This window comes from Trichosurus vulpecula, chromosome 8 (genome assembly GCF_011100635.1).
Source record: "Trichosurus vulpecula isolate mTriVul1 chromosome 8, mTriVul1.pri, whole genome shotgun sequence".
Classification (NCBI taxonomy): domain Eukaryota; kingdom Metazoa; phylum Chordata; class Mammalia; order Diprotodontia; family Phalangeridae; genus Trichosurus; species Trichosurus vulpecula.
In genome coordinates this window covers 167,764,784-167,788,750 of record NC_050580.1, presented here as the reverse complement: position 1 = coordinate 167,788,750, position 23,967 = coordinate 167,764,784, and the positions used below count along the sequence as shown (strand labels likewise).

Genomic DNA, 23,967 nt, shown 5'->3' with positions numbered 1-23,967 from the left:
CCATTGGATTTTATAAGATAGATATAAAGGTAATACGCCATTAAAATCATTAAACGATCAAAATGGAATGTACCAAAAAGCATCTTACGCAGTTTACACTTAGAACCTAATTTTTGTAAACGATGATGAAATAAATTTCCCCTCCAGAGTGGCACTTTTGACAATTATAACTTAAACATTCTGTCCCCATAACATGGTGTTTTTATATACCTGATAGGAAGTCAGATGTTTATTGATGATGATAATGGTGATGATGGTGAAGTTCAGCAACCTGAAACAAAAAATTAGGGACAAATTGAGTATAAGAAATTTTGTGACATAAAGTCGTTTATTGCTTTTCACTGCATTTCAATCCTAAAAACTGGTTTAGAAAGCTGAACTTCAAAATATTAATATTTTAGCCTCATAATCAAGACTGTAGGCAGTCTTGATGTAGGGGTTATAATAAAGTACTAGTAGGTCTAACAGGAAGACTTGGGTTCAAATTCAAATTGGCCTCAGAGTCAGGAAGACTTAATTGTTCAGCCTCTGACACTAGTTCTGTGACCCTGAGCAGTCACTTAACCTCTTAGAGCCCCAGGTAACTGTTTAATACTATAATTTGTAGGACAGTTGCTGGCTGATATGCTTTGGGAGAAGGAATTTCCTCTCTAAGAGTTCTGTAGACTAATCATGACCAGTCTGGACCAAACTCTGAAAAGTAGATGAACTTGTAGTTACCTTTTTTGCCAGAAGAGGGTAGTAATGTTTGGGATGTTGCTGAAGATACTATAAATGGAAGAACTGATGAATAAACGGATTAGGGTGGGGAGGGAATTAATTCAGCCACATAAAGGCTTAGCAAATTTGAAAGTTGAAAAGTGAGGACTTAACTACATTGCAAATTAATAGTGAAATTAATAAGAAGTCCTTTTAAAGTGTTTACTTTGGGGGGGGCTGAAAAATTGTATTCTAAAGATATGGGAATAAGAAATAATTTTTCCTTTTTCTGTATTTATAGCTATCCTTGGAATGCATAATTTGATAACCAACACCCAGCTCTGTGACATAGTAGGAAATAACAGTGGTGTGGGCAAAGATGATTTTTCAAGTAAGTACTTAATATTCATTGTACATTCAAACCCCTTTTAATGTGTGTTGTTGCATCATTATAAGTTAATTTTATCACTTGAACTAAGTTTCATGTTGAGAGTGAACTTGAAATTTACTAATAATGCTGTAGGATGTCTATGAATTTGCAACATCAAATATTTCATTGCTTGGCTAAAAATTTATTCCAGAGGGTAAAAAACACCACTACTACCACAATTGGAAATTAGATTGTCTGTAGTAAGAGAGTCCAATAAATGAAGTGGCAGATAATCCAAAAATCATTTAGGTTTTTACATTGACATTTTAATATAAGTATCTTCGTTCTGGTGGTTTGCAACAGTTCAAATAGAATAATGAAAACATATTGTAAAGTATAGCTTCTGAACCAGCATGTCTCTATGCACATGCTGGAAGCCTACTAAATATGTATCAATGTATCAATACAAATTTATGTATCAATATAATTAGTCTGGATTCATAGAATCAAAGGATTTATAATTAGAGGCCATGTAGTTTAACCTTCCATTCTTGATAAATAGGAGGGTTCTACATCATTCTACATGGTGAGCTTTCAGCTCCTATGTAAAGCTTCAAGGGCAGGGAAGCTCCCTGTCCTCCTTTAGAGCCTATATAGACCTCATGTCTTCCTCTTTATAATTCCCTTTCCTAGCTCTCATTGTTCCTTTAGGGGCAACACAGAACAAAATCTGTTTCCTCATCCATGTGATAACCCATCTATGTGACAGCTCTAAAGGTGGCAATCTTGTCTCCTTTTGTCTTCCTTCTCCGGGTTAAATGTACTCAGATGACACAGTTTTTAGACCGCTTGCCCTTCTTTTTGATCTGTCTTTGGACAGATTACAGTTTGTCAGTTTTCCTCAATATGTGGCCTGACATTAAAATTCTTACCTACCATGTACTGGCCCCACACCACCATTAATGCAGCACAAGATTGTATTAGGTTTTTTATTAACCCTATCAAGCTGGGTCATGTTAATCTTGTCATCGACCAGAAATGCTCTTCCCTCACCTTATCTCTGCCCAATCTTTTTCATCATTACTTTTTGTTCCCCAAACCTGCACTGCACTGTCAAGCCTTTGCCTTGATGTTAGGAATGCCCTCACTCCTTTCTCTTTCACTGCACTGGGTATACTTGCTACTTCAACTTTAAGATAACATTTCTTTATTCAGTTGCCTAAAAATGTTCGGCCATGTTAAAGTTTAGAGTATGTGAGTAATTGTGAGGGACAAAATCTTCTTATAGATGATGGATTCCGTGATTCTGTATCCATAATAAGCATGTGAATGCTGGTAACCAATGAGGTCATCAGTAAGGCTAATATTCTTGATACATTTATGTTATAGATGTGGTAAAGGGTGAAAAAATCCTACCAGTGTTTGACGAGCCACCAAATCCTACAAATGTTGAGGAGAGCTTGCGAAGAATTAAGAAAAATGATTCTCGTCTTATTGAAGTAAATTTGAATAATATAAAGGTAAGCTCTTAAGAATCACTAAGACTGTATTATATTGCTTTTATCCTTTTGAATATAAGAAGTATCTAAATTTGAATGCATCAGTATCTACACTCTATACATTCACCTTTCCTCAGAACAGAGAACTATCACCAGCTTTATATGAATATGTAGGCAGGTTCTTATTATATTGCATTCCTTTTTATCCAGTAGAACCTAGGATAAGAGTTGGCTGGGTTTTAATTAGTGTAGTTATTTCTTGTTATTACTTAAAGATAAGATTTTACCTAGGAACTATATATTATAAAAATTGTTAATGAAAATTATTTTATGTCTCATAAAAGGAAAAATCCTTGAGAGCAAAGCTGAATAGATAATGCTGTATATTAGGGTGAACAACTGTAGCAAGACAAGAGGTAAATTGACCTCCCTGGGCTGGGCTTGCCCCCTGGAAATACAGAAAATCACCAGTTCAATTTATTTGTTGGGTCTGAATTCTCTCTCTACTTGCCACCTCAAATTTCTTTTTTAAAAGTATGTCTTAAGTTGTAGGGTTAATTTTAGTTTTGACCCTGCCTTTCCTCAGTTATGTAGAATAATTTAAAGCTACAATAGAATCAGCTAATATTTGCTATAGCTACACTTGGAATCATAGTGTGGTCCTCAACAGGGTTGGTCATGCTTGCCTCTGCTGTAATACCCCCTTATTCTCAAGATCACAGTAGGATTTAACCATTCCAAGAAAACAGTGGAAAAGGTGTCTGAGAGGGCTTTTGGAATTGCGGTTGGTCTTTATTTCTCGTTTTTGTTTTTTATTAATTACACAAAAGTAGAATTAAATATTTTAGCCTAGGTACTGCTTTTGAGGAGCAGATTATTATAGACTGATTCTACCAGGTAAGTGTAACAACAGTTTAAATTTACTGCTTATTTCTGGTATTTTGCCTTCTTTCTAAAATAAGAAATGAGGTCATCCAGAAATTTTAAGAAATTAAAGATTTAAAAATTTTAAGAAACTAATCACCTGAAGTTAGAGCTCTTGTGGAGGCTTTTCATCTTTGCCAGTAAGTAGCTGCATGTAACACACCACACTTGTTATTTATGAGAATTTATTCATTCCTGTACATTTATTTCTCATAGTCAGAGACAACCAAGTGAAATCAAGTTACTTACTGTTACAGAGGTTAGAACATGACATAAACATACCTTTCCTTATTGTTTCAGGGAAAAGACTTCTCATTCTTTAATACTTCCTTAGGATAGGTCCTCAGGCAATGAACCAGAGCCATTGTATGCATTGGTGGTGCCTCAGACTTGCCGAACTACTAAATAATGGAGAATAGTGTTATCATTGGTAATCAGACAACTGACTTTGACATTATTTGGTTTTGTTTTGTAGTAGGTATATTTTAGGCTAATATTAAGATCTTATCATCATCCTAGAACATAAAAATAAATTGAAGAGAGCTGGCTCAGAAATAATATCTTCATCTGTAATATTAGTGAATTGGACTAGATGGTTTCCTAAAGTCCTTTCCATCTATGAAACCTAAGTGATTTCTGATTTTAACAGATTTGAAACACTTTGAACCAAATTAGATCTTCTCTTTATATTGTTGTTTAGTCATTTTTCAGTCACGTCCAACTCTGCGTGACCCTTTTTGGGAGATTTTCTTGACAAAAATACTAGAATGGTTTGCCATTTCCTTGTCCAGCTCATTTTACAGATGAGAAAACTGAAGCAGACAGGGTTAAATGACTTGCCCAGGATCACACAGTAAGTATCTGAAGCTGGATTTGAACTCAAGTCTTCCTGACTTCGAGCCTACCTGTTTATCACTTTAATTGAGAATATTCAAATTAGCATCACTCATTTGTGAGTTGAAAAGGATTTCCTGGATACAGTTATCCCTTCCTCTTAATATCTGAGATGGTGAAACCCACACCCTGAGGCTACAGTTTGTGAATTTAAGAGTAGGAGGACCCTTAGGCTTCTACATAGATATGGAGGGCATTGTTTATTTTCATTTGTAGATCAGTAGTTGTATTGATATGCAGATGAGCTGTCTCTAACCTTACCAAGTACATACTATAAGGATTCAATTGATAATAGATGATTCCTTTTGAAAAATAAAAATATTTCAATTTTTTTCAAGAATATTCCAATTCCAACCCTCAAAGAATTTGCAAAAGCTTTGGAAGACAACACCCATGTGACATGCTTCAGCCTTGCAGCCACCCGAAGCAATGACCCTGTTGCTGTTGTAAGTAAACTTCTGTTGGTAATACATAAAGCCAGGTAGGGAAGGGTGGAAGGGGAAGGCTGCTCCAAACTGCAGCCTTTAAATCACATTTACTGTCTTCTCTAATTGTTTAGACTGTACACTTTAGCTCTTTGACAGATTCTCTCTTTATCACTAATTTTTTCTTTGTTATATATGCCTTGTCTCCCCAGCTGGATTGTAATCTTCCTCTGCCTTGTACCACTTAGTGCAGGGCCAACCAGAGTAGACACTCAGATAATGCTTATTTATTACTTGTATTCTGTATTCTGTCAAAATGCAGCTTGCATAGCCATGCATTTGCATTTTAGGCAGCTAGTTTATGCAGTGGGTAAGCATACTGGGCTTAGTGTTAGAAGACCTGAGTTCATATTTGGCCTCAGACACTTCCTAGCTACGTGACCCTGGGCAAGTCACTTAACCACAGTCTGCCTCGGTTTCCTCATCTGTAAAATGAGGATGATAATAGCACCTACCTCCTAGGGTTGTTGTGAGGATCAAATGAGATATTTGTAAAGTGCTTTGTACAGTGCCAGGCACATAGTAAGCACTATCTAAATGTTAGCTATTATTTTAGAATTATAGAACCTTAGAATGCCAAAGGGCCTCATCTAACCCAGCTTCTTCACATTATAGATGAGGGCACAGAAAGGTGAGTTGTCTGAGGTCACATAGCTAGTAGTGGCAGAGCCAAGACCAGAGCCCAGGTCTCCTGATTCCTAGTCTAATTTTCTTTCCTCTGTAGCTCATTGCTTCCTCTTCAACCATACATGCTTACTCTTATACCCCACCTCCTTAGATGGAGCCCTGCTTCTTCCTCCCGCCCCAACGTGGTCCTGTTCTCTGTCTGATCCTTCTGACAAAAATTTTAGTCCTGTTCTCTCGTCACAGCATGAGATCTTCTGACCCTCATTCTCTTATTTCCATGAGCAATCCCCCTGTTTCAATCAGTCAACAAACACTTATTAAGGGCAGTGACCTTTGGACTGGACAGAATTTAACAAAAATGGCTCATAGGAAGTTGAACCCTGAGATCAGCATGACTGAGAAAGCATATAGCTATTTTGATAAGTTCAGGTCACTAGACTTAGAATCCCACAGTATTGAAAGAACATACTGATATGATTTCTGGAGAATGGTCAAGGTGCCGTAGGACTTGGAGAAGGGTATATGCTGTCTTAATTTGCAAAAAAAAAAAGAAAGAAAAGAAAAGAGAATGGGGTCACTTGGCAGGATTCTAGAACATTTTTCAAGGGATAGAGATCGAATCTAGAGAAGGAAGTGATGATCACAAAGAGCCAGCTTCATTAATAGAAAGTTATGCCAGATTAACTTTATTTTCATTTTTAACAGGATTTAATAGACTGGTAGATTAGGAAATGCTATAGGCTTAGTTTATCTTGATTTTAACAAAACATTTGACAAAATCGTTCACATCTCTTTTTGAGGAGATGGAGCAGTGTAGCCTAGGCAGTAGCATAATCTATGGAGATTCAAAACTTCAAATTACTAGATCCCCAAAATAGTCATTAATGAAGGTTGGCAGCTTGGCAGAAGAATTCTAGAGAAATGCCTAGGGATGCTGCCTAGGGATGCTCAGCCCTGTGCTCTTTAACATTTTGATTAGTGACTTAGATAAAGTCATAGATATCATCAGATTTACAGATGACATAAAACTGAGAAGAATAGGTAGTATACTAGCTGACAGAGTCAAGATTTTAGCAAGCTAGAATGTTGGGCCAAATCTAATAGGATAAAACCTGTAGGGACAAATGTAAAATCTTAAACACTTGGGTTTTAAAAAATAACTTTATAAGTACAAAATGGAGAGGAGCACAGTTAGATAACAGTTCATCTAAAGGATATATTGGGATTTCAGGGGAGTATAAGCTCAATATGAGTCAGTAGTTGTGATGCAGCAGCCAAAAAAAGCTCTAATCTTAGGCTGCCTTAAGAGAGAGAAAGTGTTCAGAATGAGGGAGTGAAAGTTCTGGATACCATGTTTTAGGAAGGACATTGATAAATCTGGGGAGCAGCCAAGAAAGGTGACCAGGGTGATGAAGGGTTGACTTCAAGATCGTGCCGTCTATGAGTGGAGAAGAGCCTGATGAAAAAAGGACTTAGTGATGGATATGGCCTTTAAGTTTCTGAAAGACCGTCAGTGAATGTATACCGGGGTTAATCATACACTTACTTCCCAGGGTTGATAGGAGATTCAAATAAGATGACATTTATAAAGTGTTTTGTAAACCTTAATGTTTTATATGATGATGATGATGTTGCAGAAGATGCCAACCTGCATCATTAGAGGGAATTTCCTCATCTGGGAGTTCCCTATACCAATGAAATTATAGGTCCAGTCCTTATACTAAAAATAAAGGCCTCTGCTTTAGCTAGATATGGTACATTAAATATGTCAAAATTTTTATAAATTGAGGAATTAGCAATTTTTAAATATCTGTGAAGATTCCATGACCGATAGCTATCAACTTTCTGAGACTATTATATGCATATTGATGCAAGAGTAAATGTTATCTTCTCTGTTCTAGGAGGTCAAGGGAACTAAAAGATTTAGATGTCCAAATTTTCCCAGAATGGAGATTGGGGGATTAAAGTATATCGGTAGTGTAGAGCTAAGATAATATCATACCCAAAAAAAGATGTCATATAGTTCAATAAGAATTACCAAGTAAAAATATTAATCTAAATGTATTTAAAGCATTAACAGTATCTTAAATTTTTTTAATCTAGTTTATGAAATATTAATTTTGATTTTTGTTTTTAGGCATTTGCAGACATGCTGAAAGTGAATAAAACATTGAAGAGCTTAAATTTGGAGTCCAATTTTATTACAGGAGCTGGTATTCAAGCACTGATTGATGCCTTAAAAGAAAATGAAACCCTGGCTGAAATCAAGATTGATAACCAGGTTAATGAGATACAGTAATAATATAATATAATTATTGCCCAAAGCAACTCCTGCAGTGCTTTGAAGAGCAAGAAAAGGAAGGGTTAGAGTCTGTAGGGTCCATGGGAAGGGCTCTTTGAGTAGGTAGTTGGCTGGAGAGGTATGCTTATTAAAATTTTCATTAAGCCTTTGCATAATGGGGAAGTTATCAAGGGCATACATGTATTATTAGTCTTAGCTAAGCAGTCTAAGGCTGGACTTTAAAAAATAGTTGAATTGCTTTTGCTTCTAATGCAGATTTCTGTTTTCTCATGAGTAATAATTAAGGGTTTTTCAGTCACTGTAGGATGCTATGCAGGTAGCAACTCGGCTTTCCATTTTAGCAATGTTCCACTGTAGACTGTTACTGCTTTTCCTTCAGGCTGGACCTATCTATCTTCTAATACATTCAAGTACCCTCATTGTTCATTCAAGTCAGAGGGGAAGAGATGGGAATGTGAATCTGTATGAGGACATGCCAGCCAGTCCATTATGAAATTTTGTGGTTTGATAGTTTCCATTTCTCCTAAATAAACACAGGATAGCATTCTATATATTCCCTTCTTCCCAATGCCCCCAAGACAAGCACCAATTATAGAAGTCACGGGGAACCAAAAGCCTGTAAAATGGCCCTAGAAAAGAGTGTAAACATTTGATTCGTGCACTGATAATAAAAAAAAATATGAATTTCTAATTAGAAAAATGTGAGCAGGATGTCATCCCAAAATGTAGTTTAACAAGTGTGTTTTATGTAAAGGAATGAACTATCTTTTCCACCTTCAATACTACTTATGACCGAAGGACACTCTGTAATTGCTGTGTCAGAGCTTAACTAGCCCTTGGAGAAGCTGAGCTATTGAGTTTTGAATAACCTAAATGGAAATAACCCTTAAAGATTATCTCAAGACCTTAGTTTAGATTTCACATTCATCAGTTGCCCAGGCACATCCTCACTGGAGAATATAGTGCCTTTTTCAGAAGGGGTTGGTGGCCTTTTTTACTCAACTGTAAAGCTAGATTGCACATAGAGGGGATTTTTATTTATTTAAAGTCTGGAGGTAGGGTCAGTCAAGAGCTTGTATGTAGATTGTCAGATTCCACTAGTGGTACCAAGCCAGGAGCCCTAATGATGACTGTCATGTATCACTGACCCTCTCTAGAGCCTGAGCTTGAAGTGATAAGCAGCTGCTTCAGCAATTTGTTTATTGCCCTTTCTCATTTCTCTAGTTAAAAACAACTGCAGTTTAGCTAGTGTTAAACAGTTACCAAGTCCACTGAGAAGCTTGTCTTTCTGGTCCCAATCCATCTGGTTTCCTCAGTAACGGGGACGCTTTTTGGCTAGGGCAAAAACTAGAAGAAAAGATAAAAGGGGACCAGTATCCATCCCATTCTGCTTCCTTGTATTGCTGTTGGACTCTAGTTATTCCCTTCCCATATGGGTACTGCAGCTTACCATTTGAAATCCTAGGGCTAGGAGGTCAGAACCACCCAGCTCAAAGAACACTGAGATGTTGTTCTACAAAGCACATGGGAGAAGGGCCTCTGAGTTTCCATATTTCCTGATCATGTTCAGTTCCGTGCTGCCCACAATCTATTTTGAATATCTCTATTAATAATTCAGGTATTAATATCTGTCAGCCAGCACTTAAAACAACTTGGTTCAGTGGTTACTTCTTGGTCAGTTTTAGATATCTTAAAAAAACCCAAGGGGCAAGAAGAAGGCAAAGAAGGCCTGTGAGATGCCAAAGTCGATGTCACAACGCTAGTTTACTAAAGCATATGCCTCATAGGAGAACTCAGGAGAACCCCACAGTCCTATATTTACTGTTTACCCTGGTTGCAACAACTTATATGTTACAAGAAGTAATAAAGGGGGGGGAGGGGCCACTTCTTAGAGACTGACGTGGTTACAGCTGACTTCCTAAAAAAGGACAAAGAATAACGTAAAGGCAAAACCTTAAAAAGTATGTCTATCTGAGGCCATTTGGAATTTCGTCAATGGAAAAACTGTTCAGCACATGTCATAGCCCATCACTGTTCTAGCACAGTGTAGTAATTGATGTTCAGACCATGAGTTACCAAGAAAAGGCTAAATTATGTCCAGCATGTTCTAAGACAAGAAAGTATATTTTAAAATGATCTCTATCTGAAATGGGTGAAGTAAAAAGTTTAGCACTTTGAGGAAAACTTCACCATGTAGGGACAGCACATTTTTCCAGTGATAAATGAGGTGTTAAGTATATGTGATTTTTGAAGACTTGCTACTATTCCCAAAAAATACCTTTGCAAACTCAAATTTGATCTTTGTCATTTCTTCAGAGGTAACAAATTCAGAGTGGTCACTTTTTGTACTACCTAGAAAAGTCATCTTTTCACAGAAAAGAGAAAGAAAGATCTGTACTTCAAAAACACTTAACATAGATTCAGAATTTAAACTACAGCTATTTCACATCTTCTTTTAGATAGAGAACTAAACTTTTGAAACTTGTTCATTTTTCTTACGTATTTTGGGGTAAATTTGAAGAGAAGAACATAAAACAGCACACCTTCATATGCTCCTGACTATTTGTATTAGGCATGGCTTTCTGTGGGAAGTAATTTATTCAAGTTTGTTAATAATATTCTTTTTGCAATTACATTCTAGAGGCAGCAGTTGGGGACAGCTGTTGAACTGGAAATGGCCACGCTGCTTGAGGAAAACACAAAGATTCTTAAATTTGGATATCAGTTTACACAACAGGGGCCACGAACCAGGGCAGCCAATGCTATAACGAAAAATAATGACTTGGGTAAGATGTGTTCTAGAAAAAAGGCTGTGGTGTCCAATGATGGTGCTTGTATTTGGAGTTTTTTAATGCATTGATGATGGTAGATATTTTAGAGAAGAAATAATCTCCCTTAAAGGAAGAGCAGTCTTTTTCAAAGGGGGTGAAATTTTTAAAGTTTTATTTAATTATCGTTCTCAATTTGTTGGGTTATGGAACAGGAAAATAAAAATCAATTCCTTTAAATTAGGACACTGTCAGAAGTGGATCAAAAATATATGACCCTGTCTTGACAATAGTCTTGCAAGCTTCAAGGAGAGGATTTTGCCATCTTAATGTTAAAGAAGAGAGAGAGAGAGATTGTAGCAACTCCCATGTTGAATTTATTACCTAAACATTCTGATAATTGTCTAAGTGCTATTTTACTAGATCCTCTCTTGCTTCCTCTTGGTGTTCTTTGCTTTCTAGATCGTCCTTAGTAGAATGCAAAACAGTCACCATTACTACATGTTAGTTGTTACATATTTATATTATGCCTATATCTAAGAAACTCCATATATACATTTATGGCATTAAGTACTACGTGCCCTCTTATGCCCAAGTTAGAAAAGCTAATGGAGGATACGTAGGTATTCCCATCATATGTCCCATAACTGAAATTAAATTTATTAAATTTGGGAAAATTAGCATGCAGGATCTGATTTAAAACTCTGCCTTTCTCCCCTCCCACATCTCTGAGCTCTAGGTATTTCCTTATTTGTGCTTTAGACACAGTAACTACTTTACTATAGTGGACCTTTCAACCACAAGTAGGTATTTGACATTCCATTCGTTGTTCTGCAATGTGGGCAGAGATTATCAAAATGGGAGCTCAGCTATAAACATAAATCCCTGCAACTTAATCCTAAAGTAACACTTGTTCATCCTAACCCCTCCCAACCATACACTCTCTTATTCTCTCTCCCTCTCTTCTCTTCCCCCTCTCCATCTTAACTTTCCCCAAATTCTTGGCTGCAAATTTATAGCCCAGACATCTTAGCAAATTAACCGTTTGAGCTGAAAAATAAAAAATGATGGTAGAAGGTTAGGAGAGCCAGTCAATGGAAGCCTCATAGAATCCTAGATTTAGAGATGGAAGGAACCTTCAGGTCATCAGGGTGAGGAAACTACAGCTTAGGGTGGTGAAGTGATATGTTTATGGTCACTGTGGTAATATGTGTTAGAGCCAGAATGTGAACCAAGAACATTGACTCCAAATTCAACTCCTTTACCATGCTGCCTGAATTAGGGATCTTTTTTTCAAGGCAGTTCAGAGCCATTTTTAAACTAGAGAAAAGATATATAACATCGTTTATGCTCAGACCTGTTGGAGTCAGGAGCCTATCGTCAACACTGACATCAGAATCAGCATCAAGTATTTACTAGGAGATGAGGTTCAGTGATTCAGTGACTCAGTGTCATTTATCATTTTGGTAACTGAGGCTGAAGGGCAAAGACAGCAAAACTTCACCTAGGATTGGCCGTGAAAGCAGAAAAAAGAGATCTAACACTGCCAAGCCATGAGGTCATCCCATTCCCCACCCCCCGCCCAAAAAAAAAGATATATATCATCAAAGTGATGCTTATGCATTAAGATAATTCAAAGGAAAGATGGAGCCGGCTAGGAGAATTCAAATAGATGGTTAGAACTTAGACCAGGGTAGTCACTGGCAAAAGAAATAAGGAGTAGGTCCAAGCACTATAGTAAAGGAAAACCTTATAGAATTTGGTGATGGATTCTCCAGTCCATTGCCAAGAAGGAGCAGGTAAGGACCAACTCCATGGCAAGGCGGAAGAAGGATTACGGTTGGTTCCTTTTGCCTGGTTTTGTCTTTTCTTCAGAATCAGTAGGGTTTTACCATCAGTTCTTAGTTCTGGTTCCCAATCGCACATGCTCATTTTTGCCTCAAGATCACAAGATGGGAAGGGGTTTTGTAATTTAAACAAAAGTCCTCAGAGTTAAAAATTGATCTGGTATACAAAACCTTTTAGAAGCTTCAATTTTTAATTGTGAAATCTCTCTTCTACTTTAACTTCAAATCTGAAAAATGGGGGAATGTCTTTTTCAGTTACCTAATTTTGATATGTCTTTTTTTCCTCTCAGTTTCTTAGTCTGAAGTACTCAGAAATATTCCTGTGTATTTTTTTTTCATCTCTCCAGCCAAGAAGTTTCAGGGCTTCAGCAACAAAAAGGTTATGGAGTTCACCCAAAGGGCCATTGAGCTCTGAGTTTCATGTCTCCGTCTTAATATTCACTTTTTGATCTACTGTCTTTGTCATCAGTTTCTCATATATTTTGCTTTGCTGCACTTTATTTCTGTCTCTCACCTTTGCCTGTTTACAAGAATCTTGGCCATATGTTTTAAAAATAGGGTTAGACTAGAATGCTGTTTCCCTTGCACCTGAACCAATTCCTCAATCTTACTTCTTTAAAGTATAGAAGTTGAACTCTAAAATGAGATAATTAACCTACAGTTTGCTTTTTAGATATTTCTGTACTGAATGAAGTTATATTTTATTTTGAGCATTGTAGAATCTTTTTTATTTTTCCATAATACCTCAATTATTACATATCTAACTTTTAGTATTTATTAAAATTAGGAAATTAGAATCAGGAATAGAAATTAACTGATTTGCCTTAAGAGCAAAATATGAGATGTACATCATCCTATTTATTGATTGCCGAATACAAGGAACTTTATTAGACCTTCTAATTTTTATTTTTCTCATTGGTAGTCTAATAATGCCTTTGGAAGTATTAGAATCACCTGACCTCATTTGAGCCCAACAGTAGGGGAAAAAAGGGTGTTACTTCATGTGACATTAAGTAGGAAACACAGAACCTTTGTCCTGACCATGAGATTAGCTACATATATTGGCTTTCTTTAATCTTTGGAAAAATCATTGGAAGAGAAGCAACTAAGGCATGAGACAGCCATTTACTCTGCTTGCTTTCCTTATTTGAGCAAGATAAGTCATCCCTTAGCTCTGTCTGTAAATAGGCTGTGCTTCCATTGGGAGGGTAGAATGAAAAATTAAGAACAAGAGACTTAACAGGCTAGTTTAACACCAGAACTTACTAATTTAATAATGAAAAGATAACCCTTAAAATACAAAACAATTTGATAAGTGAATCTTAAAACTAAATGTTACTGACCAGGAGGCTAGGGCCTTTCTTTGTCTATTATAGCAATATATAAAATTTTACCTTAAGCCAGAAGTTTGGACTAGTGAGCCCTCCCCTCTGAGAGAGACAGACTGACTGCTTCTGGTTCCCTAGAGACCTCAACTTGTTCTCAATCATTTATGCCTTGTCATGCTGGAGAGTCTTGACACTTTTGGGAGATGAGAGTAGAATGATAGACAGGACCTTCATGATCATCTAATACAAACCCTTCATTTTACAGATGAAGAAAATCCCAGAGAAGCTGAACAGTTGTCTCATTTCTGTCTTTGTATCCATCACTAGTGTCTAGCAGAGTGCCTGGTATATAATAGGCACCTCATAAATGCTTATGATTTTTTTTTCAACCAAGATCATTTATCTAGTTTAGTGGTATAACCCAGCCCAGGGTTCTGTCAGACCCTTCTGGTTTCAGCAACTGAGCTGGTTTGTGGAGTCCAGCTGGCAGGATAAAGATCATGGCAGCCAAAAGTGACCTTGAAACTACAAAATCCATAAACTGGGAAGAGGTCTTAAATTAATTTAGCTATTTTGTAATTAATTTTAAATTGGTTCATTTTATGTGAAAAACACAGAAGAGGGAAAATAGGGAAAGCAATGACAAGTTATATCTATAAAGATAAAATGTGCTATGTCTTTAGTGTGTTCCTGTCCAGGATTGAGTAAATTCATTGTACTTTGTAATCAAAAGAGCATGTGACTATTCTTAATTTCATCTGCTTGAGTGTCATCTTCACTTGATTGTTTTAAGATAGTTACTTAGCTACTAACAAGCAAGTTTTTTAAGGTGGTTATGAATCCTTTACGGAGTATAATGCATGTTTAACAAGTTATATGTTCAGGATTTAAATCTTGACAGTGAAAACAAGGTAGGAAACACAGACTCTTCTACAGGATTACAACATATTAACCTAAAAATTATGGACTGATTTTAGTTTTAGATTTCTAAAGTTTCTTCAGTGAATATATACGCATTTGAGCAAAGGGTCTATAAAATGTAGTAATAACATTGTTTGAATACTCTTCCCAGCTCAATATATAAATTAGAAAAGTAGGTAATGCAAAAACTTAAATTTTAGTACAGATTTAGAACTGAAAATATTAAAACCTAAATTATAGTATAATGCTAATGCTTGACAGTAACTTGTTTATTTTCCAAAAAGTTAACATTATGAAAACTATTGATTTCTAAAATATATTCTTAAATTATTCTTACAGTTCGCAAGAGACGAGTTGAAGGAGACCACCAGTAAATTCACCTTTGGAAGACTTCAAAAGATCACCAAGGCCTTCGTGTTGATTTCAGATTTAAAATTTGCCTAGGTAGAAGGGAAAAGACTGGAAACTTCATTCCTTTTTTTTTTATACTATATACGTAATTTTTTTCTCCAGTGAGATGTTAGCAGCATCAAATTCTGTAAAATCAATAGTAGATAATCTTTTTTATATTTTGGAATGTTTTTCTGCTTTCTGCTCAAATCAGTTTTAGTTTAATTTAAAAATGCTTGCTTGCTTGTAAGGAATCATTGAGTAAAGAGAAATCCAGTTGATTCCCTTTGAAACCCAAAGGAGAAATTTGGGAAAGTCTTTAAATGGAAAGATTAATTATTTTTTAGAATAATTTTTTATTGAAAAGGGACACTGCAGACATTTGCAGTTATTACAGTTGCCGTTACTTTTTTTAGACATCTGGCACTTAAACTTTCATAGGATTAATCTTAAAATGTGTCCATTTTTAGAATGTGTGCCTACAATAGACTGGTTCTCTCTTTCAAGAGAGAGAATGCCAGAATTTAGAAACACATTACTTAAAATATATCCTTTTAAGAGCAAAATCTTCTAGAAAAAAAAAGTTTTTGATACATTCCAGAGTATTAGTTCTCTGATCTGAAATGTCTGAAACAGTACACGTTCAAATGTTTTTCAAACAAGGCTGTCAGGCTTTTCATGTTATGTAACTATTCTAAAATACAGACAAATCCAAGTTAATTGTGGTTTTTCTTCCAGATAGACTGTGGTAGATATACTTTCTGTAAAGACACTTCTCTTAGTGAATGAATGCTAGGAACATCTGCATAGGAAAGCATTTTATAGGTTCCTCTGAAAACATATCCAACTTATAAACTTATTTTTGGCTATTCAGGATGACAGAGGAATTCCTTATTGTTGAGTACCTCCAAATTACAGATAATAGGACTTATTAATGTTTCCATGTAATCTAATGGCTAAAGGCTAGTATATTTGAAAGAGGTGTTTTTGCAAATTATTTTAGATAGCATACGGTGTGGTAGGAAATGTCAGGCTAGCCATGTGTAACTGTGCGAACAGTATTTGCTCAACACTGTAACTTTGCCAGTCAGTAAGAAAAATTACCGTTCTTTTTGGTAATTGTCTAGTTTTTATATTTATTTTTCTCTTCCTATTTGTATTCACATTGTAAAAATAACTCTGCAAATGAAAATAAGTTTTCCAATTGCTCTAAAAGCACCCCAAGGAAAAGAGGAAGCCGCTTGCTTAGATGATCTGATTGAGGGAAGCTCAAGAATCAAGACCCACACAAGATAGTTTGCTTTCGTTCACTCATCTCTGAGGTGCCCTTGAAGCAATGAAGTGACCAAATACATAGACAGTTGAAAGAAGTTTAGGAAGTAAGGAGTCTAGGTAAACCTCTACTTTATAATTGTGGGTTATAGCCTTTTTAGGGGGGAGTTTCTAAAGGAGAAAATTGAGTTTTTAGTATTTTGTCTTTTAAACTTTGTTGTTGAATTATATCATCTGCTCCTTGTATTTTCTCTAGACTATCTAATAAGCCAGGAATAATCCTTTTAACTTACGGACTGAGGCTTCTCCCATCATAATTGTGATGTTTACCTTTGTCCAGGGTTTTACAGAGTCTAGAATGGTGGATAACAGTCAGTTTGTCTATTAGTTATTTATGACTATAGGCCTTTTAATTACTTTGTAGATTAGTCAGGCTATTCTCTGAGTCACTAGTCAATTTTGGAATTGCACTGTGTATTTAAAAGACTGCACAACTCCAACAAGGTTGGAAGTCAGGCTAGGAGTAGAAGAGTACTGCACTGAAAGGTATTGATGGGCTATACCTAATGCCATTTTAGCAAGCCTTCCTCACTTATGTTCTCATATGTATGTAGGTATATATATGTGGTCACTAAAGTTATTTTTGAATGTGTAGGTTCTCCCTCCATACCCTCATGTTCACTAAGGTTTAAAGAATGTATAGGTAGTATACATTGATCCTACCTGGATTTTTGTATCATATTTACAGAAATGTCATTTTCACATGTTCTGTTTACTTAGAGTATTACTGTGTTGAGCATTTTGTTAGTACCATTCCGGTGCCATACTGTAATTCAATATTTAATTTGGAAAAAAAAAAAACTGTTTCTCCTGAATTCTCTTCAAAGATAAATGTGTATCTGTTTGAATGTAGACTATCTTCCATAAAAGAATAAGTGGCCATCTTAATACATTTCAGCAATTCCCTCGTGCTCTAAAATTTATATTGACTTAATTGACTAGATACTTCATTGCCACACCAAAGATTTTATTTTCTAAGACTGTAAGTTTTATAGTCCAACCAGAAATTTCAGTGTGCTCATCTTTTTTTGTCTTTGGGTTAAAGTTTTTTTAGAGCATTTATTAAAAGCTTTTTTTAAAAAAATGAAGATAACTTTTTTCAACTGAAGATAACTTTTCCAATATGTTTGCATGTGATTATATGTATTTTAAAACCCACCAATAATGGCTAGTATGGTTTTAAAATGGGTTTTGGTGCTATATAGATGTGTCCAGTTTGACTTAGCTATTGTATAAAGTTATCTAAGTAAAACTTCATGTTATTGAGTGAGTGTCATTTAAAAGACCAAATAGCAAGAATTTTTGAGAAAAGTCATCTTTCTATTGTCAAAAGATTTGCAAATTCTTATAATTAATTCAGACTGAAAGTATACTTTGTATGATGTAATAGGTGCATTTCTGGAAAAGTTGCATGTAAATGTATATTTTTGTAAATCAAATTATATTTTCCCATTGGCTTAATACTTGAATTTTGGTCATGTGTTCCAACACATTTGGGGTGGTGGGGAGAGATATGAGAAGGGGCGCTACACATTAAAAAAAAAAGATGTAAAAAGGAAAAGATATTTTCTGATAATAATGCCATAATCTTAAATAAATTTTACTCATGCTTGTTTTATTGTAAAAACTTCGGAGTGAAACAACCCAAAACACTCCAGAAAACCTTTCATTTTGGGCTTTGGCTATTTTGAGGTCTACCTTACCTTTTAAGGTGAAAATAGATCACTTCAGAACAGCTGCAAGTGCCATCTTTTCCTTTGGGGTTTATAGCCACCTCCATTCCTTGTAGATTCAGTACCACCAGCCCTGAAACTTAGAAAGGTGTGTTTTCTGATCCTTTCTAGTGCTCCTTTTTTGAGTACTCCATCAGGGAACTCCTAACCCAGGACCAGGCACAAATGGAGAGGACAGTGAAATGGCAGAAGCAACTTTTGTTACTTCTGTGTTTATTCTGAGTGCTAAAGTTCAAAAATTCTCCCTAACTTTGTCTCATCCAGCAGCTATCAAACTGACTCAATCACTGATTTGCTCCTTCTGATTTGTCAATACAATCAGAGCTCTGTCATTAAGAGACTCCTAATGAGAAAGTTAAAGGAACCTCATAGGAATTCTTTTACATTTTTTTAAAATACCTTCTTTGTACTGTGAATAATCACATTGCGTTAGATTTTGTATGCTGGAGATTCACATTCGAATCCAAAACTTTCCTATGCTAGGAATTATCTTCTGCATCTGTTAAGTTAAATAATATAGAAACCATTCTAATTCTATGAAAATTAGAAAACTTGAGAATTTATAATAAAAGTTTCTGTAAAATCTCATTCATTCAGATTTCACTCGATGGGGATTTGTGGTAATTCAGGTAATATAGCTTAGTACTCAGTGAAGAAAACTTTTGATAAACAGCTAAACAATCTAAAGAAGATGGAAAGAGGAGATTTAACCTTAAAACACTAATAATATTCAAGAATAATGACAGCTTACTTTTAACATATTCCCTAATATCACAATCCTTCCAGCATTAGATCATCCTATATTACACTAGTTACTGAATATTTGAAAATGACCAAAAAAAACCTTCTCATTTCTTTAAAAACTATTCTGTAATTCAGACTGACCTTCCTTATAAAATCATAAAGTCCTAAAGTGAGGAGGAGGAGATCCCAGTACACACCTTAGCAGAAACTCCTTTGCAATACTCCTAACAAGTGGTAATCTAGTTTCTGCTTGAAGACTTTCAGTAATTGGAGAACTATCTCCTGAGGCAACATGCTGTACTTTTTGGAGAGCTCTAATTGTTATGACATTTTACCTTATGCCGAATCTGCATTTCTACCTCTTATGCTCATTATGCCTAGTTCTGCCCTCTGGGACTTATGAAAGGAAATCTAATCTCTTTTCTACCATAACAGTTCTCAAGGGACAGCAATCTTGTCTTCTCTGTGGTATAGTAGAAAAAGCACTGAATTTAGAGTCAGAGGACCTGGATTTGGATCATGGCTCTGCTATTACCCATGTGATCTTGGACAGGTCATTTAGTAGCTTCCCTTGACCTCAGTTTCCTCATCTGTAAAATGAGAGAGTTGGACTAGATCATCTCCAGGTCCCTTTCCAGCCCTAAATCTGAGCCTTCTTTTCTCCAGGCTAAGCATACATCACATGGTTACTGGTCCCCTCATCTTCCTGGTAACCTTGCTCTATCTAGCTTGTCAGTATCCTTGGTGTTCTGTATGGGATTTCACCACTGTAATGTAAAATACACCACTGCCCACCACCCCACTGCTTAACACTGTACTTTAGTTAATACATCTTAAAATTGCATTGGATTTTTTGGCTGCTATAGTCACATGGTTGTCTTATATTAAGACCATGGACCTCAAAGTCTTTTTTCAAAGGAATTATCATCTGGTCATAATTCCTTCATCTTACATTTAAGCAGAAAAATTTTTAATGAGTCATAACATTTATCTATCAATCTTAATACATCTCACCGATTGTTCTAGCTTGTCAGGATCTTTGTGAATCTTTATGCATATATACTCCATAGCTTTAACCAAGTCATTGATTAAAATCTTAAATTTTCTATACCTCTCAATCAGTCTGATTAACTCAAGTCTTCCATGTGATGCTTCCTAGTTGGCCCTGAATTTCTTTCTCTTGGAAAGCTATCAGCCCCTATTAGGACATACCAACAGGACAGTGTATGAAAATTTACATCATAGCTTTTTTGTAGGTACTACCAGCAACTTTCATGAGCTTTATAATCCACGTCAGCTTCTAATAAGAAAAATAATTCTAATTCATTGACTTTGTTCTGAGATTTAAGGCTCACAACTTGGGATATAAAGGACTACACTAGGACTTATCACTGATAATACTTTGTAAAAAAAAAAAGTCTGTTCATGCGTTTACAATCTGCAATAGACTTTAGGGAGGACATAATTAGGTCTGGATTTTTTTTTTAACTATTTTCTTAAACACTTGGGTCTGTGGCCCATTGAATGCAAATGTCTACAAAACAAAGTCTCAAATCCACAATAAAAATTATTTTACTTCTGGAAAGAAGAGTGTGAATGGGCTTCCCAACACTGAAACTTAAGTGTTATAAATCATGAATCTCAGATCATTTGAATTTGAGGAAACACGGAATAAGTACTGCAAGTATTTGGAACAATTGTATTATATGTTTTTTAAAGTAATTCAATAAAGTTTATAAAATGTTTCTTTGGGTTCTGGCCTCTTTAAAAAGCAATCTCATATTCTCTTTGCATATTAAGAGTTGGTGTGGCCCCGAGTTATTTTGTCCTATTCCACTTTAACCAGATGTTTGACCACCAAAAGAACTAGATTTGATTGTCATATGGGAAGAAACAAGGCTTGATTTTTTTTTTTTGCAGGGGGGAAGGCAGGGCAATTGGGGTTAAGTAACTTGCCCAAGGTCACACAGCTAGTAAGTGTGTCAAGTGTCTGAAGTCAAATTTGAACTCAGGTCCTCCTGACTCCAGAGCCCTGGCTTGATTTTTTAAAATGTTAACTTTCTACTTTTTTTCAGTTAAACATTCATTTTCTCTCCTCCTCCTCACCACTGAAAAAAAAAGAAAAACAAAACTTGTAATCCATATGCATGGTCAAGCAAAACAAATTCTCATGTTTGCCATGTCTAAAAATGTTTATTTCATTCTGCACCCTTGCACCTCAGCCAGGAGATGGACTTCTAGAATTGTAGTTGATACTCAGCTGATCAGAGTTCTTATTTTGTTCCAGTGCTTTATTTTAATCGTGCCCATCTATATTCTCCAGGGGTGTGTCTTGTTAACAACATACTTTTGGATTCTGCTTTGTAATCCATTTTAGGGGTGAATTTATCTGATTCAGTTAGGATCATTAATTGTGTATTTCCCTATCTCCTTGTTATCATGGCATTTTCCTTTTCTTTGTTTTCCAACCCCACTTTATAAGGAGAAGGGTAGTGAAAGAGTGGTGTATTCTTAACATGGGCAGTTAAGTTGCGGCAGTCTGCTTCTGCTCCCTCCTACCTCTCTTCTCTTTCCTTCACCCAGAGCCTAATCATAGGTTCTTATCTTCTTTTTTTTCCTTTTAAATCCCTCTTTAGATTCCCCTTCCTTAAGAGTTTGTTTTGCTAACCTGGAAAGATTTGCATGAGCTGACGCAAAGCAAAAGGTATTATGCACAAAGTAACAGCAATATTGTCATGATCAGCCATAAATGACTTAGTTATTCTCAGCAATACAGTTATCTAAGACAACTCTGAAGGACTTAGGATGAAAAATGCTACCCATCCCCAGAAAAGAACTGATGGATGGTGTCTAAATATAGATTGAAGCATGCTTTTTTTTTTACCTTATTTTTCAAGGTTTTTTTTGTCTTTTTCCTCCCCCCACAACATGGCTATTATGAATGTTTCGCATGACTACACGTGTATGACCTATATTGAATTGCCTGCTTTCTCAGCGAGGTGGGGTAGGGAGGGAGAAAAGGAGAGAAATTTAAAAACAAAGTTAAAAATTGTTTTTACATGTTAACTGGGCAAAAATTAAAATACTAAATAAAACCTTTAAAAAAAAGTTTGTTTTGCTGAAGACTAATCCTAATCCCTCCCTCAATCTCCCCTCCTCTTTCTTCTCTCACTGTCCTGTTTATCATTCAAGTGAAATGTATTTCTGTACCCAACTGTGTGTGTATTCTCCCCTTTGACCAGTTCAGATGACAGCAGGTTTCAAATATTCAGTAAGTTTCTCCACCCTTTCTTCCTTGTTTGTGTAGTCTCCTACTAGCACACCCCAATTACATAAAATAATTTTCCCCAACCTTCCTCTGCCCTCCCCCACCCAATGGATTTCTTTTTTCCTCCATTTCCTTTCTTCTGTGTAAGATAGCGAATCACTCCTAAGGCTTCTGTTTTCTTAATACTCCCTCTGTGACTACTGGTAATAGTCCAGAGGGGAGATATGTATCATCTCCCCATATTAAAATGTAAAGTTTATTCTTATTTACTCCCTTATGATTGTTCACTCATATTTACCTTTTTATGTTTATCTTGACTCCTGTTTGTATTTCAAAGTTTCTATGTAACTCTGGTGTTTTCATCAGGAATGCTTGTAAGTCCTTTATTTCATTAACGATCCATTTCCCTCCTGAAGGATTATACTCCATTTTGCTAGGTAAGTTATTCTTGGTTATAAGCCTATATCCTTTATACATACATACTTCAAGATAGGGGTGGCTGCTCTTATATATGTGGTCTTGACTGTGATTCCTCAATAACTGAATTCTTTCTGTTGACTTGCAGTATTTTATCTTAGACCTGTAAGTCCTGAGTTTTAGCTATAATGTTCCTGGGAGTGTTAGGGTTTCTTTCTGGAGGTGAACAATATAGTCTTTCAATTTGACTTTGTCTTATGGTTCTAAGAGATCTGGGCAGTTTTCTTTCATTTTTTTTTAATAAGTTGTCTAGGCTCCTTGTTTTTCTGGCTGTGGCTTTCACATATGATGAAAATCATTTTTCAATGATTCTTAAATTCTCCTCGATTGGATTTCCAGGTCAGTTGCTTTTGCTTAAGATACCTTACATTTCCTTCTATTTTTTTCGGTCTTTTTGTTTTCATATTGTTTTATATTTTCAAGTGTCTTTCCTTGAGTAAGTTTTTGTACTGTTATGCCAATATGCTAATACTGTTTTCAATTCTTTCTTCCATAGTTTTCAATTATTTTCCAATTTTTTTCCTCTTGTTCTTATTTCATTTCCAAAAATAACTTTTAACTTTAAAAAGAAAAACAACAAAAACCTCTTGCTTCGTTTGTTCCAGGAATTCTAGTTGAAGTTAGCCCAAGCTGTGTTTTCCTTTGAGGTTTTGCTTGAGATGTTTTGGAGTCACTCTTCTGTCACCATAATAGCTCTTTAAAATGGGATTCTTACTTTGTTTCCAGCTTGCTTCCTGACTTTCTGCCTCTGTGCATTTCTGGAGGGATCGTCCAGGCTGAGCTCGTGTCCCCTTGGGTCCTGGTACTGCCTTCTTGGGGTTAAATGTTGGCTGGGGATCTTCCAGGCTTTCGTTGCTCCCAAAGCAATGTGAGCCAGGGCCAGATCTTATCATTGCCTCCCTGGTATGGGATCTGCATGTTCCTGACCTGGGCTTGGATCTGAGCAATGGGCCTGTGGGCTTGCTGTGTTTGGAGTTTCAGTAGACTGCTGTTGAACTCAGCCAGCTTGTTCAGAATGACAGAACTGCAGGTTCCCTTTTGTTCTCAGTTTCCTGCCTTTATTATCCTGCTGCAGGCTTCAGACTGGATTGGAAAACACATAGACACAGACACTCCTCTGACCTTTATTCATCCTGGAATATCACCCATAGGCACAGGTCCCATCTTTAGTCCATTCTTGATCTGTGGTTATTGAGATGCCAGCTGGCACCTGTTACAGCACCCTGCATGTGGTCAGGCCTTTTCTGGGGATTTGGGACCTTGTCTTACCCTGGTGCACAGTCTCAATGCTGAAATGCTTTGCACAGCCATTCCTGATTAGACACCCTTCCCTATCCCTAGCACGCACAGACCTGTCTA

The 23,967-nt window shown here is 36.1% G+C and overlaps 1 protein-coding gene across 2 annotated transcripts in view; it reads left to right on the top strand.

Annotated features, from left to right (window-relative positions):
• The window catches only part of TMOD3 (tropomodulin 3), a 78,847-nt gene extending 58,239 nt beyond the window's left edge, over nucleotides 1-20,608 (top strand). For both annotated transcript variants that reach the window (XM_036734804.1, XM_036734806.1), the window contains exons 5-10: nucleotides 1,001-1,090; nucleotides 2,459-2,589; nucleotides 4,725-4,832; nucleotides 7,636-7,779; nucleotides 10,442-10,586; nucleotides 15,004-20,608. In XM_036734804.1, the coding sequence (XP_036590699.1) occupies nucleotides 1,001-1,090; nucleotides 2,459-2,589; nucleotides 4,725-4,832; nucleotides 7,636-7,779; nucleotides 10,442-10,586; nucleotides 15,004-15,038 (653 nt within the window). In that variant the 3' untranslated portion in view covers nucleotides 15,039-20,608. The remainder of the gene's footprint in view (nucleotides 1-1,000; nucleotides 1,091-2,458; nucleotides 2,590-4,724; nucleotides 4,833-7,635; nucleotides 7,780-10,441; nucleotides 10,587-15,003) is intronic.
• The last annotated feature ends 3,359 nt before the right edge of the window (nucleotides 20,609-23,967 follow it).